At 53.7% G+C, this 17,578-nt stretch overlaps 1 protein-coding gene across 1 annotated transcript; it reads right to left on the reverse strand.

Annotated features, from left to right (window-relative positions):
- Positions 1-9,057: 9,057 nt before the first annotated feature.
- LOC114684672 (galactoside 2-alpha-L-fucosyltransferase 3-like) lies at positions 9,058-17,243 on the reverse strand. The gene is made up of 3 exons (XM_037210126.1): positions 17,213-17,243; positions 15,614-15,832; positions 9,058-11,263 (listed from the first exon to the last, which is right to left on the reverse strand). Exons 1-3 carry the CDS (start codon positions 17,241-17,243, stop codon positions 10,239-10,241), a joined length of 1,275 nt encoding a protein of 424 aa, XP_037066021.1. The 3' UTR covers positions 9,058-10,238.
- Positions 17,244-17,578: the final 335 nt, after the last annotated feature.

Raw genomic sequence — 17,578 nt, forward strand, 5'->3', positions numbered from 1 at the left:
GAAAAGGCACCCAAAAGCCCAGTTCTGCATTCTTGACGGCTAGGGCGCTCCTCCCCTGAAGGTGCCAGCCACCCGAGTCCCCGCCTAACGCGCTCAGCTTTTGACCACACTTGGCACCAGACTGAACGCAGCCTAGCCAGGCCAAGCTCACAGAACATCCGAGTGAAGGGACCAGCACTCTCAGAGATGCCTGTCTGGGTGCGCCACCGAGGAACGCGCTCACTTTGGACCCTTGACAACCAGCTCTTGAACATCAGCCTCTCGCCTACTGGTCTATAAGCTCAGTTAGTTCGGAATGCGGCCCTGTACCTACCATCTCTGAGACTGAAGAACCCGCTTGGGAGTTGCTTTGCTCAAATAGACCTGTTGTTCTACTTTTTCAGTTCAGCTTGACCTGGCTTACGGCGCTAAGGGAGAAAGCTGTTATGAGGGACAAGCTGGGTTTGTGCCCCAAGAATGGCCGAAAGCTGAGTGCCTTAGGGGGGTGGGTGGGTTGGTGGCGGGGAAGACACACTTGGACAGCTGGCAGCGTCGCGAGGGCGGAAGGGAGAGCGAGGAGATGGAAGCTGCAGTAGCCATGAGCAGGGTCGTAGCAACTCGCTGGCTTTGGGGCAGCTTTTCTTGGTTCGCAGACTCTCTGAGCAGGCAGGGTTTGGAGAGAGAGACAGGAATGGGGCTTCCCAGTTCATGCAGGGTCGAGCTGGAGGTTCCAACGGGACAGATGCTGCTGGCCAGTTCTGCTGAAACAGAAGGCCAAGCCAGGCCAAGCCACAGAAACATGCCGAGGAGGAAGAGCACCAGGGAGGGATGACCAGTCGGCACCGGGCTTTCTTTGGGGAGTGTGAAAGGGAAAAGTTCTAGAATCTAAAAATGATGGTTGCCTGACATGAATGTACTAAAATGGTTGCACTTAGCATTTTGGTTTTTTTGTTTTTTGTTTTTTGTTTTTTGTTTGTTTTGTTTTGTTTTTTGAGACAGGGTTTTTGTGTGCTTTGCGCTTTCTGAACTCTTTGGAGACCAGGCTGCACTTAGCATTTTATATCATGAATTTTTGCTCATCGTTGGGCCGGTCAGTGGTGGTGCACACCTTTAATTCCAGTACTCGGAAGGTAGAGGCAGGAGGATCCCTGTGAGTTCGAGGCCAGCCTGGTCTACAAAGGGAGTTCCAGGACAGCCAGGGCTACACAGAGAGACCTGTCTTTAATCTTGAGTGCTGGAGTTAAAGGTGTGCACCACTACCTACTGGCAGTAATTATTTTTATGATATACTATCTCGCCGGGCGGTGGTGGCACACACCTTTAATCCCAGCACTTGGGAGGCAGAGGCAGGCGGATCTCTGTGAGTTTGAGGCCAGCCTGGTCTACAGAATGAGATCCAGGACATGCACCAAAACTACAGAGAAACCCTGTCTCAAAAAAAAAAAAAAAAAAAAAAAAAAAAAAAAAAAATTATCTCAAGGAAAAATGGCAAGATAAAGGTATGACTTGTAGATTTTAATTATGTATGTATGTGTGGCTGTGTGCACATGTATGTGAAGATGTCTGCAGAGGCCAGAAGAGGATGTTGGAGCTCCTGGAGCTGCAGTTATAGATGGTTCTAAGCCACCCTGAGTGATTGCTGCAAACCAAACTGGAGTCTTCAGGAAGAACCGCAAGCACTCTTGAGCACCGAGCCGTTCTCTCTGGCTCCAACAGTGTTATCTTTTATCACTTGACCTGTCCCAGTTCCCATCCACTGCTCCCAGCCTCATCTCCCGCTGGGACCCGACTCCCTCTCTGTCTTCTCCCCATCATGCATCTCCATGGCTCCGGTGGCCCCCAGGAGTCTTCCCTGGGCTCCCAAACCTCAGAACCTACCTAGCTTTGAGTCCATGAGGCTGACCCAGAGCATCTTCCTGCTGAAAACTCTGCTCCCAATCTGTCTCCTCCCTTCCACACTCTGGTTCCTGGAAACTTGTCGAGTGCCCAGCAGCAGCTTAGAAGCACCCAACAGGGCACAGACCAGAAGCCTTGGCTTAATTTCCTTTTGAAAATGTGTGCCCCCCTCCTTCACCCTAGACCCCAGTGATGTGAGCTACACACCGCCTCTGCCCTCCCTAGGCATCAAGGCAGGAAAGACCAATCTGAAGCTGGTAATGCAGAGGCAGGTAAAACCCAACTTGCTCACTCTAGACACAAGTTCACCTGCTTGTGGTCCCTCTGGAGACTTCCGAGACACCAAGGTCCTGAAATTCTCTCCCTGGTCTGTCCCCAGAACTGTTTCATACCTACGCTGTACCATGAAGAATAAAACAACATGAAAAAAATTCATAGTTGCCCGAGACCTGCTTCAGCAGGGGCTCAGGTCCCAAAGAGGATGTGTGGAGCTTGGTGGTGTGTGTGTGGGGGGAGGGATGGACATGATTTGAGGGTGACATAAGTAAGAATGGCTGCCTGTAGCAGGCTTTTTCTTTTGGGCCACCAACCAGCTCCCAGATCATGACAAGGAGACTTATTATCAGTTACGAATACTCGACCCACTAGTTCTTATAACTTATTTTAACCTGTTTCTCTTCATCTACGTTTTGCCCGGGACTTTTTACCTTCCTTTCTTTCTGCATGTCTTACTTTCCTGCCCTCTCCATGGCTGGCTGGTGGCTGCCTGGCTTCTGGCCTGGGCACGTCCCTTCTTTCTCCCTCATTCTCTCCTCTCTCGTTCTTCCTATTTTCCCAGATTCCTCCTTATTCCTACTTATTCTCTCTGCCCACCAGCCCTGCCTGTCCCTCTTCTGCCTATCTATTGCTGTTCAGCTTTTTATTAGACCAACCAGGTGCTTAGGCAGAGAAGGTGAAACAAATGCAGCACATCTTTACACGTTAAACAAAGGCAGCAGAAACAAATGTCACACACCTTTACACACTTAAAGGGAGATTCCTTAACATAAACAAATGTAACCCACCTTTACACAGTTAAAGGGAGATTCCGCAGCATAAATGATTGTAAGACATCTCTACATAGTTAAAATAATATTCCACAACAGCTTCCAGCACGTTTATTGAAAAAAGAATACACCTTTTAAACTCTACAGTTGCACACAGGATTAGATGGGAGAAAGGGGCCAGGTGAGCTGGGCTGTGGCTTCAGACCGGGGCTGTGGAAGCCAGCAGTGACCTTGACAGTAGGCACCAGTCATAGGTTAATGGAAGGGCCACAAGTTCCTCCAACCGGGGATTGAAATGTCTCCCTTTCTAGCAAGCAGAAACTTTCTTCAAGTGCCTGAGGGAATGGGGACTTTTGTCTAAATGCCCGACCTTGGGCAAAGGACTTTCTTGGGGGATCAGACATTTCATTATAGAATATTGCAGTTTTTAAAAAAAATATGGCCTAGTTTATCCAAATAGCTAAAGCTTAAGTGAGCAAAGACAAGGTTAGACAGATATTACTGTGAACCTGAGTAGACCTTAGGAACTTATAAATCTTGATACCTTATTTATTGAGCATACTTGTCTAAATGTTCTAGCATCGTGGTGTTGACTTGTGTGGGAACAGGCAGAGTTATCACTGCACTATATGGTCCCATAGTGGCAGAGATTTTTTTTTTTCCAAAGAATTATTTTGTTTAAAGAGGCTGCCATTTTATACAATTTCATCCTTCAAAGCCTGAACAAAATTTCCCAAAGGGAAGGTCCTAATAGTGAGAGTCATTAAAAATAGAAGTAAAAGGGCTGGAGGATTATGATCTGCAAAGTAGAAATGCAGGAACTTTGTCAAGCAGGCATGGCAGCCATGTGGTCCACGCCAAATAGTGACCAGAGGGCAGCATCAACCACCACAGCCCACTTAACTCACCCCAAATGCCATTGCTGGCACCATCCTGAGTAGACAGAGAAGGAAACTGAGGCTCAGAGAAAGGCAGCATGTGCCTAAAGTCAGCAAGCAGCAGACATAGGATTCAGATTCCGAATCCCATCTGAACTTTCTGACCGTTGCGAATCTTAGCCACCTCGTCTTTCCCTGCAGCAGTCTCCTTTCCTTCTGTGTGTGTTTGCATGTGTGTTGGGGAAGCGCGTGCGTCATGGGGGTGTGCGTGGAGGTCAGAGGGCAGCCTGCAGGGCTGGCTCAGTCCTCTCCTGCTGTCATATGGGAACCAAGCTCAGGTTGGGAAACACTTTTCCCACCGAGTCGCCTCCCCGGCCGGAATCCTCCTGCTTCTGTGTGGGGGCCGATTGCTGAGATGCAGCCATGTTCCAGCAGGTCTGGTTTTCTGGGCCATTTTTTAAGTGTGCAGTTCACCAGGAGTGGTGTTGGCACTGTGGTCCAAGCAGCCCTCTTTAACTGCCTTGTCTTATAAACCTGCGCATGTCTGTGAAACAACTCCTGCCCATCTATCCTCAGCCCCTGGCACCCAGGACCTTTCTATCTCTCTGAGTCTCTCCTGGACATGCCGTTTACTCCCGTGTCTCTTTCCTGCGTCATTTTCATCTGAAAGGCGCAGTTATTTCTCTACAAGCACAAAGCTAATAAGGGTGCAGCCGGGCACAACAGCTGGTCTGCAGAGCCTGGGCACTGTGCAGTGTAGCTCAGGAACATGTGGCTCACAGGGCAGACCCCACCACCTCTCTGCTCTTCCGGCCAGATGAAGGGGCTGGAGAGGGCTGTTCGCCCATGAGCCTGCTCCTGCTCAGCTCCACACTTGGAATGAGCCAGCGGCTGGGGCCCCACCTGGAGGAGCCGCAGTTCAGATGCAGTGACAGGTAGGTGGTGATTTCTTTTTCCCTTTTTTTAGTTTTTCTACACAGGTTTCTCTGTGTAGCCCTGGCTGTCCTGGAACTCTCTCTGTAGCCCAGGCTGGCCTTGAACTCACAGAGATCCACCTGCCTCTGCCTCCCAAATACTGGGATTAAAGGCATGTGCTACCACTGCCCGGCAATAATTTCTTTCAGAAAGTTCACATCCTGACCTCCATGGACATAAAAGTTGAGGTCACTTACACATAAGCACAAGTTCTTAGGTCCTTCTTGGTAGAACCTGCCAAGCTCTGACAGCTTCCTGGCATTTCTAGGATCACACCCTGCCTGACTCACCCCAATATTACCTTCATATCATTTGATTCCATGTACTAACTGGAAGACAGGCCTCAGCCAAGGTCAACAGGAAATTAACTTTTGGGTGTGTGTGTGTGTGTGTGTGTGTGTGTGTGTGGCCGAGGATGGAAGCCAAGGTCTCTGAGAACTAAGCACATGGCAGACACTCGATGCAGCCTGCCAGCCAGGGCACAAGAGGCTCTTGCGGTGTGCGTATCATTCATTTGGTGCGTACTCAACCATGTTTTTCTTTAGGACCCGTGTGATGGGATGGCGTATGGTGAACTGGGCACTCAGGGCAGCAGAATACTGTTTACTTAGAAGTTGGTCTCTACTCTGCCGTTATGTAGCTTTTACTCTCTCTGTCTCTGTAGTCAGCAGTTCTGACGGGTCAAGGATTACCTCATCTTAACCCTGTTTTCAGTAAGGATACCATCACAGGAGTCTGAGGAGTGGGCTGGGCCATCTTTGGCCTAAGCAGTGTCTGCTCCCTTGGTTTCCTTCTTCTCCTCTGCTGAAGGCTCAGGGTGTCTTCAACCCACTTAGGAGCTGGGTAAATATTTGCTGAATGAATGTGGCATTTATTGTCATTGGCAGGTTCCCAGCCCCAGCTTGGGCTTTTGTAAAATGAAAACTGTTTGTATCTTTGTTCAAGCAAGGCCAAGCAAACACGGAGCTGGGCAGGGCGGGCGCCTTTCATCACATGGCTCCCATTGCCGACAACTTGCTTCCTCAAGAGCCGCCACATCTGTGCCCCATCGTGATGTGAAAGCCCAGAGCAGGGAACTGTGACCAGGTCCCCAGCCGGGGCTGTGGTGGCTCAGAGACTTTATTCTCCAGGCAAGTGTGCTGAGGACGTCCTGTGTCCACACCCTCTGTACTTACTGGCAAGGAAGTCAATGTCAGCCGGGGATTTAATGATGGTTATGATAAACGGCACTGGTGGCATCGATGGTTACTGGCAGAAAAGTCACGGCCACAGCCACGATTACCAATGTTACAGAGAGCTTTCTTAGAAAGAAGGAGAGGATAGGAGGGAGGAGACCAGGCCTGGAGAGAAAGGGAGGTGGCGGGAGCAGAGAGAGAACACAGAGAGACAGGGTGGGGGGCCGCGTCTGGCTTTTTTAAGGTGCAGATTGCGTGACCATGTAGTAGCCAGCAAGACACAAGACCCCGAGCTGCGCATGTACAGGATCCTAACGTTTAACTGATCCGTTTCCTACCCTTCTGTTCCCTCTCTTCTCCCCTCCCTCTCTGGCCCTTCATTTCTTTTTCTTTCTTTCTTTCTTTTCTTTTCTTTTTTGAGAGAGTCTCATGAGGAACATGAGGTGATTTTTCCCAGGACAGCTAGCTCATGGGAAAACTAGCATGGCTGTAGCTAAGAACAGTCGCTGTCCCTGGCAAGACACATGCTACAAGTTCCCTGTTTTGAGCTCTGAACTGGACCCAACAGGACGCCACAGGCTGTGGATACAGAGAAAACGAGGGAGGAGGTTTGAGGGTGAAGAGCTTAGGCATGGGGAATCACAGGCCAGCAGGAGACACGGCTGTGCTTCTCCAAGGCTCCCCTGCAGCCTGCTAGGCGCTCTCACAGAAGTCCTGGGAACAAGGAGTTGGAAGGGCAGTTCTGAGAACAGGAGGTGGAACAGCCTGATTAGGGGAAGGCTGGCGACAAGGCCCCGAGGAGCCAGCCTTGTACCCTGATTGTGATCTCCACAAAAGTTCCCACGGAGATAAAATGTGTAGATGCAATTGAAAGTGAGGGGTGTGTGTGTCGGGGTGTGGTATGTCCTTCTGACCCAGCATGACTGGAAACCTGGTGTGTTGGCTTTTCACTGCAATCTTGGCACTCAGAAGGCTGAGGCAGGAGGATTACCTTGAATTCAAGACCAGCCTGTGCCACAGAGTAAGACTCTTACTGCTCAAGCTGAGCAGTGGTGGCGCACGCCTTTAATCCCAGTGCTTGTGAGGCAGAGGCAGGCGGATCTCTGTGAGTTCTAGGCCAGCCTGGGCTACAGAGAGAGAGCCAGGACTGCCTGGGCTACACAGAGAAATCCTGTCTTGAAATGTACTCCTCCCTCCAAAAAAAGAGGAAGGAATCTGGGCAGACAGGTGAAGATGGCCACATATACCGAGACACAGGCCCTCTGTCACCACCCCAGGAAGCAGCCTGGCCTCACCTTCACCTTCCTCCAGGATTGTGAGACCAGTGCATTCTGGTGGGGTCAGGTGTGCTACTGCCACACTGTGAGGCCCCGGGTCCGAGGCTTTCTGACTTCCAGGCTGCCTGCCTGTGGTGGTTCTGATGCACTGTGTGCCACCAGCTCATCCACAAGCCTTCCTTCCATCAGAAGGCTCTGAAGGACAGGATGCGGCTGGAGAACAAGTGTAGAGGCCAGGTGGTCTCTCGGGGACCAAGCATTTCCCCCAGTGGTGGCCATCAGCCTTAGCATTGGCAACAGTGTGAGAACCCTGGAGCAATCCTTGCATGCCGAGCACCCACTCCCTGCCAGGGGAGCCCTCCATGCCCACAGCTGGGTGGCACATGGGTAGGGATGGCACATCTGGTTTCTCCCTGGTACATAGCGGACTGTGATGGGCCGATGGCTGCCCCTTTAAGGTGGCTGCTGTCCGCTGCCTGTGGACAGCCCCCCCCCAAGCCCCATCCTGCATCCCTACAACCACATCCCTGTGACGGGGGAGCCAGGGATTTGGGACTCAAGCGGGTAAGGGCCTTCAGGGTGGCATCAATGTGTTCTATCCAACACACAAAGGCTGAGGTGGGATGGGCAAGTTCAGGGTCAGCCAGGGCTTCAGTGGTGGACAGACCTGTCTCACAAAGATACAGTGTGTACTGAGTAGGCTGAGAGAGGGACGCCTCAGAAGTTATGAGCACTGACTGCTCTTGAGAGGACCTGGGTTTAATTCCAAGCATCTGCATGGCAGCTCACAGTCATCTATCCTTCAGTTCCAAGGGCTTTGATGCCCTCTTCTGGCCTCCATGGGCACCAGGCATGCACAAGATGCACAGACATACATGCAGGTAGGACACTTACACATACAAAATAAGTTACAAAAATGTGAAATAAAGCTTGGTGGTGGTAACACCCGCCTTTAATTCCAGTACTTAGGAGGCAGAGGCAGGTGCATCTTTGTGAGTTTGAGGCCAGCCTGGTCTACAGAGTGAGTTCCAGGACTGCCAAGGCTACAGAGAGAAACCCTGTCTCAAAAAAACAGTGTGTGTGTGTGTGTGTGTGTGTGTGTGTGTGTGTGTGTGTGTGTGTGTGTGTATCAACAAAGGAGAATCACACAGATAAAATTTCTGGTACCTCCATGTTTTCAAGCGTGCTGATCCCAGAAACATCAATGCCAAGCTCATTGGATCCAGCTGTGTCCATGCTATGGCTTGACTGTCCTGAGGAAAGAGGCTGGATGTTCCCTGTAAATAAGTTATGGGTTTGGGCTGAGAGGACATAATTCATTGGGGGGAGGGGCTTTCACCCGAGCCTGGGGCCATGATTCTGTTCTGCCGGATACCTGGTGTCCCAGCCCGAGGCAGGGACTGGTGCCACATTTGGAGACCTGTGACAGCAATAGAGAGCACACTGTAACCAGGCAGCCCCACAGGGCTTCACTGAGCAGCCGCAGCCCCAGGCTCTGGAAGGACATGGTAGACACTGCCACAGGCTGTGTGGCTGGCCAGGATCAGGATTCCCCGAGGACTGTGCTCTGGAGTGTTTACTGGCTGCCTCCGACCAGGCCCTGCTGATCAGGGTGTACCTTCAGGACTGCCTCCCCACCACTATGGGGGGTGTCTGGTGCTTTTCTTGTCGGTTTAGTGGCTGCACATGAATCGACTGATATTTCAATTATTGTCTGTGATCCCAAAACCCTGCAGTCAGTGCGCTGCAGGCCACTCAGATCTTAGCCTGGAGGGATATACAGGTTTAAACTAAGTCTCTAACGTACCAACAAAGACTCAGAAGTCACATGTGGGGGTGAAACCTGCTAGATCAGAGAAGCCGAGAAGCAACCAGTGACCTTCCTTTTTGGACAGAGACACAGCAGGAGACGAATCTCTCCACCTGTCCCAAACCAAAACACAAGCATCAAACTCTAGTCCGGCCCTTCTCCTTCTGGTGTGTCTCTGGATTCTCTACGGCTAATTCCGGTCCACTAGTTGCTGACTCTGCCCCTGAACCAAGGTTGATTTTATTTAATTAACGCAAATGCAAACATAAACTTGGGGTTCACAGTGTGATGGAATACCCCGCCACAGCTGTCCACCACCCTGGCACTTTCATCAGACCTGCCCCCCAACTTCCCTTCCCTTCTCTGAAAAGGCCACTACCCCAAAGGCCAAGTTCCCAGCTGCTAGAAATGTCATGTCCCCGTAACACCAGGGCAGGAGCCACAATCACCAAACCCCCCCAGGACCCTGCAGTGGGTGATCCAGGAAGGGAAGCACAAAGTTGGCTCTGCTGGCTAGTTTCACGTCAATTTGACAAAAGCTGAGTCTTTCTGGAAGACCGACTATCAGCTGAGAAAATGTCCTCACCAGACTGGCCTGTGCATTTTCTCAACTGATGGATGTAGGCAGGCCCAGCTCACCCTGGGCGGTGCCTGAGCACCTGGGTCATATAAGGTGCCACCCTGAGTCCTGGGTCATACAAGGCAGCAGGCTCAGCAAGCCACGAGGAGCAAGCTGGTAAGTGGCATGCCTCCGTGGTCTCTGCATCAGCTCCTGCCTCCAGGGCCTGCCCTTTGCGTTCCTGTTCTGACTCCCTCGGTGATGGCCTGTGATGTGCAACTGTAAGCTGAAATGAGCACTTTCCTCTCCAGGCTGTTTACTGTCAGAGTGTTTTATCACAGCCACAGAAACCCTAGCTAAGCCGCTGCCCTCCTCGGGAAAGCATTCCTGACGCACACATTGGGCCTGTGGTGGCCAGCTCTCTCTGGCTATAGAGGAACTCAAGTCACCTGTGCATGGTGCTGCTGAGGTAAGCAGAGGCCGTGCTCACATTTTCAGGGTGCACAGGAAGACGGTGAGGTCATACCACTGACCCAAGATCACTCAGCTGTGAAAAATGTGAGACTGGATTGGAACTGGATCCCATGTATGTATGCAGCAGCAAGGCTCCAATGCCTCTTGGGGGCCCCAGGTTGAGGTGTGGCTAGAGGTTACTCCGTTGGGCTTGTCCCAAGTCAGCAGCGATGCCTACCCAATTGGGCAGGTAGGCTGCTTGTGGCTTGAAAACCCTGTGGAAAGGGGAGTTGGGCTGGGTAAAGTTAGCCAGGTAAACAGTGTCCCCACCTGTGAGGTAGGCAGCCCAGACCCCAAAGGTACCCACTGTGATGATGGTGTGGTTGCACTGGGTGAGCAGTGCGAGGTCCCTGGCAGGCGATCCTCGAAGGCCATTGCCAGCGAACGCCACATCCCCTCGAGAGATACTGATGCTCTTCCGGCACCAGGCCATGTCATCACTGGTGACCACGAAGACTGGAGATGGATAACGGGCCCGGAACCTGTCCAGGGCCTGCTCCAAGTAACCCCGGTCAGCCACCACGCCCTTCCACACATTGGGCATGACATACACATAGTCCCCCCGGCGCACATGGACACCCACGAACGTACTCGGCTGGCTCCCATTCACCCGCAGGCCACGCAGGAAAGCCTGGGCCTCCTCTCGCACATGGTCATGCAGGGTGAACTCCTGCAGGATCTCGGGGCGCAGGTGGTGGTAGAAGGTCCAGGAGCATGGGTAGCCAGTGAGGCGCACATAGCGTCCTGGGATGTGGCGGTACCGCTCCTCCATCCAGTCGTTGAGGTGGTAGTTCTGCCACGGGATCCTCCGGTCCGTGTCGCCGTGCAGCACCGGGAGGCTGATCCTGAAGATGGGTGCCAGGGCGCTGTGCATGGCCGCAGGGATGAATGCGGGCCTTCCGTTCATCCTGGCCAGGGCGAACAGCGTGGCGTACTCGCCCATCTGATTCCCCAGGCGGCCTTTGACATTGATGGTGAACATGCCCTCCTGGGGCAGGTTTCTTGGGGCTAAGACCACAAGGGCTGAAGAGGCCCAGGGGGCAGGCACCAGAGACAGGCGCCGGAGGCTGTGGAAGACGGTGGATAACACAAAAATCACGAAGAGGAAGTAGAAGGTGGAGAGGGCTGGACCAGTGGTCTGGAGTCCTTGGAGAGCTGTAAGAGAAGACAGGGGTCAGGAGGGATGGTCAGGGGCCAGTCTGAGCACCGCCATTCAGGGAGTGTTTCTGTGTGGCTCTGGGGCCAGCCCCACCCTTTATTAGCAGTGTGATGGGCTCACGGTACCTCTCTGAATCTTTCCCTCACCTGACTTGGTGTGACCACTGAAAACAGCTGGTTAACCACATCTTACTGATTCCAGCCATTTCTATGCTCCTAACCTCAGGGGCTGCATGAAAATTAAATGTGAGTACAGTAGCTTTTCCTGATTCATAGTTTGACCTTCTAGAGTTCCAATTACTTAACAGGGTCAAGTGTGGTTTGGAAGTATTAAATGGAACATTCCAGGAACAAATAATCTATACATTTTAAGTTTTAAGCTGATGATGAGATCTTTTAACACCCCACCCTAGCCCGCCCCACCTCTGGTGAGTCATCCTTGGTCCTGTGTATCAAGCTGTAGGTTTTGCACGCTCTGGTCACTTAGCTGTTATCTGGTCCATCGTCAGAACTACAGTGCTCAGGCCAGCGAGATGACTCAGCTGGTAGATCCTTCCAGGCAGGCCTCCCGAGTTCAATGCTTAGATGCCCTTGAGTGGCATCTCCTTAAAGTTTTCCTCTGAAGAGAACTGGAGTGCGACGTTCAAGTTATCCTTACCCCACGACATGATGGCCCCAAAGGGCAGGGACAGTGACCATGGAGATACGATGTGCCAGAGAGGCACTACAAGAGGCTCCTTTAAGTAGGAAAACTAAAGGTACCACAGGGTCTGCTGAGCTCCGGGAGATCACATCCACCATGCAGCTTTTATCCCAGCACCGTCACGGTTACTTTGCTGAGCTGCTTCTTACTGAGCCTGATTTATAAGCTCCACGGGAATTTACGGAAACAGAAGTGGGGCTGTGCATTGTCTGTGTGCATATGTCCATTCAGATGGCCATTGGGGTCCTGGACTATAACCACACCACTGCAGCTGTATTTCTAATGTCCTCCCATCGTGCCTAGCCCACAAGGAGTGAGTGCGTCTCACGTGCCAGCAACTAGTGGGTTAGGAGAGCATGGAGAAGGAAAGAGAACTCTGCAGAGTGTGGTAGAGAGACCAGGCACAGGGCTGTGGGTGGCTAGGTCAATAGGTCACGTTTGCTGTATGTGGCTTGGCTTCCTGTGGTTCAGTTTAACCTCTTCTGCAAGAAGTGACTGGCCACAGGACCCACGTTTCTCACTGTCTCGCAGATTCAAGCTGCCTAGCGTTTCTGCCTCCATGAACCCACGTGGCTCTGCACCTGCCAGAACCAGTCAAATGTGACAAATGAAGCAAACCTCTGCTTCTGGACCAGGGCTCGGGATGGGCAGTGCCCACTGCCTGCTTCTGAGACACTCTACTAGTTAGGCTGCATCATTGTGGCCTTTACAGGTAGGTCTGTGATGAGCCTATCTCTAGTAACCATTTCACTGAAAAACAATTTGCATACCTCAGAATCCACCTGCGTCAGTGTTCAATGTGGCTCTTAGTGTGCTGAGAGCTGGCTAAACACCTGCTTCCCTCAAAACAGACCAGGAGGCCTTCCACCAGCTCACCTAGCGCTCCCTTCGCTGGCCCCCAGTCTGTGGGACACTCACAGTCTGGACACACTCAGCGCTGGGCCCCGTGGTCAGTCTGTGGACACACTCAGCGCTGGGCCTGCCACTCCCACCATGCCGCAGCTGAGTCTGCTCCCTGCTGTGGGAAGGCCACGTCAGCCTGCCGCCACACTAGCAGGCGTGGGCCGTTTCCTGCTTGTCATGGACAATGCTGGCATGACTCGCAAGTGTCCACACAGATACGTTTTTGCTCCCCTGGGCACCTGTGTGGGGCAGCACTGCTGGGTCAGATGGGGCCCTGTGGTCCCTGATTTCAGGAACCAGCAGCGATGGTTAAGGGTCCCATTTCCCTGTTGTTCTTTGCTGTTGACTGACTGTGGTGCGGGGCAGTGCAGTGGGCCTCTCCAAGGAGACCGTGTGCTTTAACCTGCGGGTTCTGCCTTGGCACCACCGGGCTCGTCTGGACTCGTCTCTGCTGGGTTTTGTTGGTGGTGGTGTTTGTTAGCTGGACAAGTAGAGTTATCTGGGACACCTCCTGGATTGAGAAAACGCTTCCATGGGAAGGTCTGTAGGCAGTTTATGGGGCATTTTATTGATTGATGATTATGGGAGGCCCCTAGCCCACTGTGGGTGGGGCCACCCCCCAGCTGGTGGTCCTGGCTTGTAGAATAAAGCAGGCAGGACAAACTACAGAGAGCAAGCCAGCTCTCCTCCATGGTCTGCTTCAGTTACTGCCTCCAAGTTCCTGTTCGGACTCCCATTCAGGATGGACTATACACTTCAAGCTGAAATAATCCCTCTCCTCCCCAAGTTTGGTCATGGTGTCTATCACAGCAGCAGAAAACAAACTAAGACACCACCCTAAGGACAGACAGACCACCTCTTCCTTTCTCAGGCTCCAGCTTTCGCAGGGCCCCTGAAAGTCTTTAGATGTCCCCTCCAGCACACAGTGACCTGCTTTCTCCTGTGTGTTCTGTGTACAAGCCTCAGGCTGGGCGGCTGCCTCCGCTCCTTTACTCCTGTATCCCAGGGCCTCTTGCCTTGTTATCAACCTGACCATTTCTGGAAGTCTGACCATTCTTGAGTTTAACTTGGGTCCCTGGCAAGGTCAGCCAGCTGGACCACAGACACCACACACCGTAAGCACAGGTGTGCCAGACACACTCCTCTCTGCTTTACTTCACAAAGCGAATTCGCTCCACTTGAGGCCCCTCACACACACACATTTTTAGAATCCCAGTCATTTTCTCTCCTGTCTCCTGGCTGTCTGCCCAACTCAAAGCGGAGCTCCCCGGCCAGCCAGAGCCCCAGGGCAGGGCAGGCCCAGAGGACCTGGGCCAGGGAGAAGGGAAAGGGCTCCAGGAAGGGCGAGGCCCTGGGAGCACTTCCGGGTAAGTGTGGGCTGCTTTGGGAAGTGCTCTGCTGCTGCCACCTTGAGGGGAGGCCTGGCCTTCACCCTGCTATCTCAAGAGTGCCCTCTTGAGGCTGTTCCGCCTCCAGACCTAGAAACCCCACAGAGCAGGATGGAGGCTGTGCACCCCGGCTTCTTTCCTAAGGCTGGGGACAGAGACCCTCCACCAGAGTCACTGTGGTGGGCAAGAAGGCCTGAGCTCTCCTGCAGCCAGGCTCTGGGAGGGTTAAGGTCCCCATACTTGGGGAGCCCCTGGATCACCTCTGGACCCCTGGGTGGGCGGGGCACCTCCTCTTGTGCTTTTAACTGCTGCTTGCCTCACTCATCCCACAGTGGACATCATCTGGATGACAACCACCTAGCAGCCCAGGCTACCCAGAACAAAGCGAGGAAGAAAGGTTCCTCTGGGGACAACTTAAGGACTCACCATGCTAGTGAGGGAGGACCCTACAGCACACCCAAACTTCCCTCCAGTGTCCTGACAGGCAGGGCAAGGCTCTCTTCTCCTGGCCATCCCTCTGAAGCCACAGCTCCTGTCCCTGCTCAGCAAAGCATACCCAACTGTCTACAGGGCAGAGCAGCTTCCCGTCTCTCTGTCTCGACGGTGGCCTGACAGGGCCAAGGCTGGGGCAGACCTGGGGGGACGTGGTGGATCCACCAGTGCCACGTGTCACCCCGCGGCTCCCATAGTTCTTGCTGGGAACGTGGTTCTCTGATACGGGGTCTGCTGGCCCAGCCTTCTCTTAGAGCTCACACCTCCAGCTTTCTGGGACTTGTAGGTAGCTCTCATCTGTCCCTGTCCTTGCTCCTCCAAGACCCCAGCCTCAAGGGTCACCTGGAACCAGAATAGGGGCATCTCTCCCTCCCAGGGCAACAGGTCCCCGAGTCTTGTCCTGGGCCAGTTCTACACAATGGCAAAATTGTAGCTGCGAATGGGATGGGTGCTCTAGGACAAACTACACAGTGTGCCTTGCTCAGAGGGAAGCCCCAGCACTCAGACAAACGCGGCGGCTGTGTGAGCGTGTCAGGCTGGAAGCCCTGGGTCTCACACACCACGTGCTGGACGGCCTTCCCCCTTTGCTGTCCTCTTTTCCTCCCCAAGTTCAACCCAGCTGGATACATTTTCACTGCCTCCTTGCAGACAGCACTGGCCTCGGGCTCCCCTGCAGCGGTCTAACCTTAACCCCGAGTTAACCCACTGTGGGAGGAGGCTGCAGGGCTGGGACTGGCTGGGGTCAGCCAGAAGCAGGGGCTGGCAAGCTAAACTCCCGAGGTAAGCGGGGCTAGCGCAAGGGGCAACAGGTCAGGACCCCAACCTCTGGACCCCCCCCCTCCCCGGCATCTGCACTCTTACCTGCCCGGATCCCTCTAAGCCAGCTTGTGCGGGGCCACCAGGCTGCAAGCCTGCGGGGGGCGACAATGCTCCTGTCCCACGCAGTCTCGGGTGGCGTGGCTGGCAGAGGTCCCTGTGGGGAAAGCGTGGCTGCTGTTGGCCAGGGTTTGGGGCGGGCAGTGGTGTTGGATTCTGTGGGCTTTGCTTTGAGCTCCCGCCCAGAACCCCCACTAGCCCGGCCTGACAACAGCCACTCTCAGATTCCTCCTGAGAGCCCACCACGGCGCGGCTCCCACAGAAGAGTGTGGCCGACTCACTACACGACGCTCTTCTCTTCTCCAGGCAGGTTTGACCAATGGCTGGGTCCTAACAGACGGGCAGGAGATGCATGCCACAGTGGGGAAGGCAGGCGGGGTCTCTTACGGATCCCATCGGCCCAGCAAGGCTGACTTGTGGCCCACGAAGTCCGGCTGGGCCTGCCGCTGAGAGGTAGGAAGGCTGTAGGCCTGGAAGGGCTGGGGCTAGATTTTGCCTCCCCCCCAACCCCCAAGAACATAAGAGAACTCATAGCCTGTACTTCATGATGGTGTTGGGAACCAGAGGTGGGACCCTGAAATTATCCAGCAAGAAACGTGCCTACACGAGGGGATGGGACTTAGGGAAGCTGGCCAATGCAGCGTTACGGGCACATAATGGCTCCAGATTCCTGGGGGCAGGGAGCAGGCCTATGGTCTGGGCAGGGGAGGCAGCCAGCATGGGAACTGGCAGTGGAGCACAGGGATGCGTAGCTCTCAGCCTAGGTGCAGATTCAGAGGTAACGGTTCATGCAGGGGGCTCAGGAAAGCCCCAAGGTGCCAGCCCTAAGTGGGGGAAGTTGGGGGCCTTGGTCATCTGGCTTCTAACATTCTCTGGACTCTGGATTTCCGGTTTCTAAGTACCCTGGCATCTGGCACACACCCTATGCCACCTCCCGCTTTTTGTCTTTCCTCCCATATTTAAACCCAAACATCAGCTCCCCCATCTGCTTCCAGGGCCTGAGCACTGTGGGGAATGCGGGGATTTGGGTCCATGTCTGAGATTTGGGGTAGCAGGTGGGGCCCCTGCCCAGAACGTCCCAGAAATGGAACTGCAGGGTCCTAACACCTTGAGTCCTACAGGAAGGCCAGGCTTCTGCCTCTCCAGTGCCGCAGGGGTTCTGCACTCCAACTCTAAGGTGGTGTTGGTTTCCAGCCCCATTCCCCATCCTTCCCTCCGCTCTGTTCTCTGGCTGTACACCTGGAGGGGAAAGGGTTAAGGGTGGGGGGCTGGGGTAGGTAGCCGAGAGGCCAGGGCTGTTTGGCAATAATCCTGTCTCTGTCTCCGTGCTGTGTGCGCTGGGTGTGGAGAACACAGTTAGAACCCCGTGTGGGAAAGGCTTCCGCTCTGGTCTAGGTGGGCTTCTGACTTCCTACTGGGCACTGCGGCCGGCTCTCCCTTCTCTTAGGCTCCTGACTGTCTTCACTTCCCAAGTGTCTCTGCGCCCCTGCTCTTCCCTCCCAGCACCACGCCATCCAACCATCCCTTCCGGCTCCCATCCTCTGCTGTCTGTCCCTCTGGCTCCCCAAGGTCTGCACCCCCCACCTGTGTCTTTCTTCTCTGGCCATGCCCCCATCTCTTCCCTGACCCATCTTCTAGGTGTTCACATCTGTTGGCTCTGCTTGTTCCTCATCTACCCCTCACCCTCTCCCCAGGGCCTCTACCCCCTCGACACTGATGGATAACTTTGGGGTGTTAAGCTCTGGATTAGTTCAGGCAAAATTCTCGATTTTGCTTGCGTTCTTTTCCCCCTGGGTTACGTAAACAGTAATTCTCCCCAGATGGAACTATTTTCCTCACTTCAAGGCAGCTGGGGAGGGGGCTCAGGCAGGGCTGGGAGGAATGCAGGGTCCCCAGGGATCCTCAGCAGGGTGGAGGCTGACTGAGGCCCCATCTGCCACCTCTGTCTAT

The sequence above is a fragment of the Peromyscus leucopus genome, chromosome 1 (assembly GCF_004664715.2).
Source record: "Peromyscus leucopus breed LL Stock chromosome 1, UCI_PerLeu_2.1, whole genome shotgun sequence".
NCBI classification, from domain to species: Eukaryota; Metazoa; Chordata; class Mammalia; order Rodentia; family Cricetidae; genus Peromyscus; species Peromyscus leucopus.

What these genes read in the sequence shown, in the direction of transcription:
- LOC114684672 (XM_037210126.1), bottom strand. Translation starts at nt 17,243, where the DNA reads ATGGGGGCATGGCCAGAGAAGAAAGACACAG. An exon ending in GCCAGAGAAGAAAGACACAG is followed by an intron (nt 15,833 to 17,212) that starts GTGGGGGGTGCA and finishes GGCTGTTGTCAG; the next exon opens with GCCGGGCTAGTGGGGGTTCT. An exon ending in GCTTAGAGGGATCCGGGCAG is followed by an intron (nt 11,264 to 15,613) that starts GTAAGAGTGCAG and finishes CTTCTCTTACAG; the next exon opens with CTCTCCAAGGACTCCAGACC.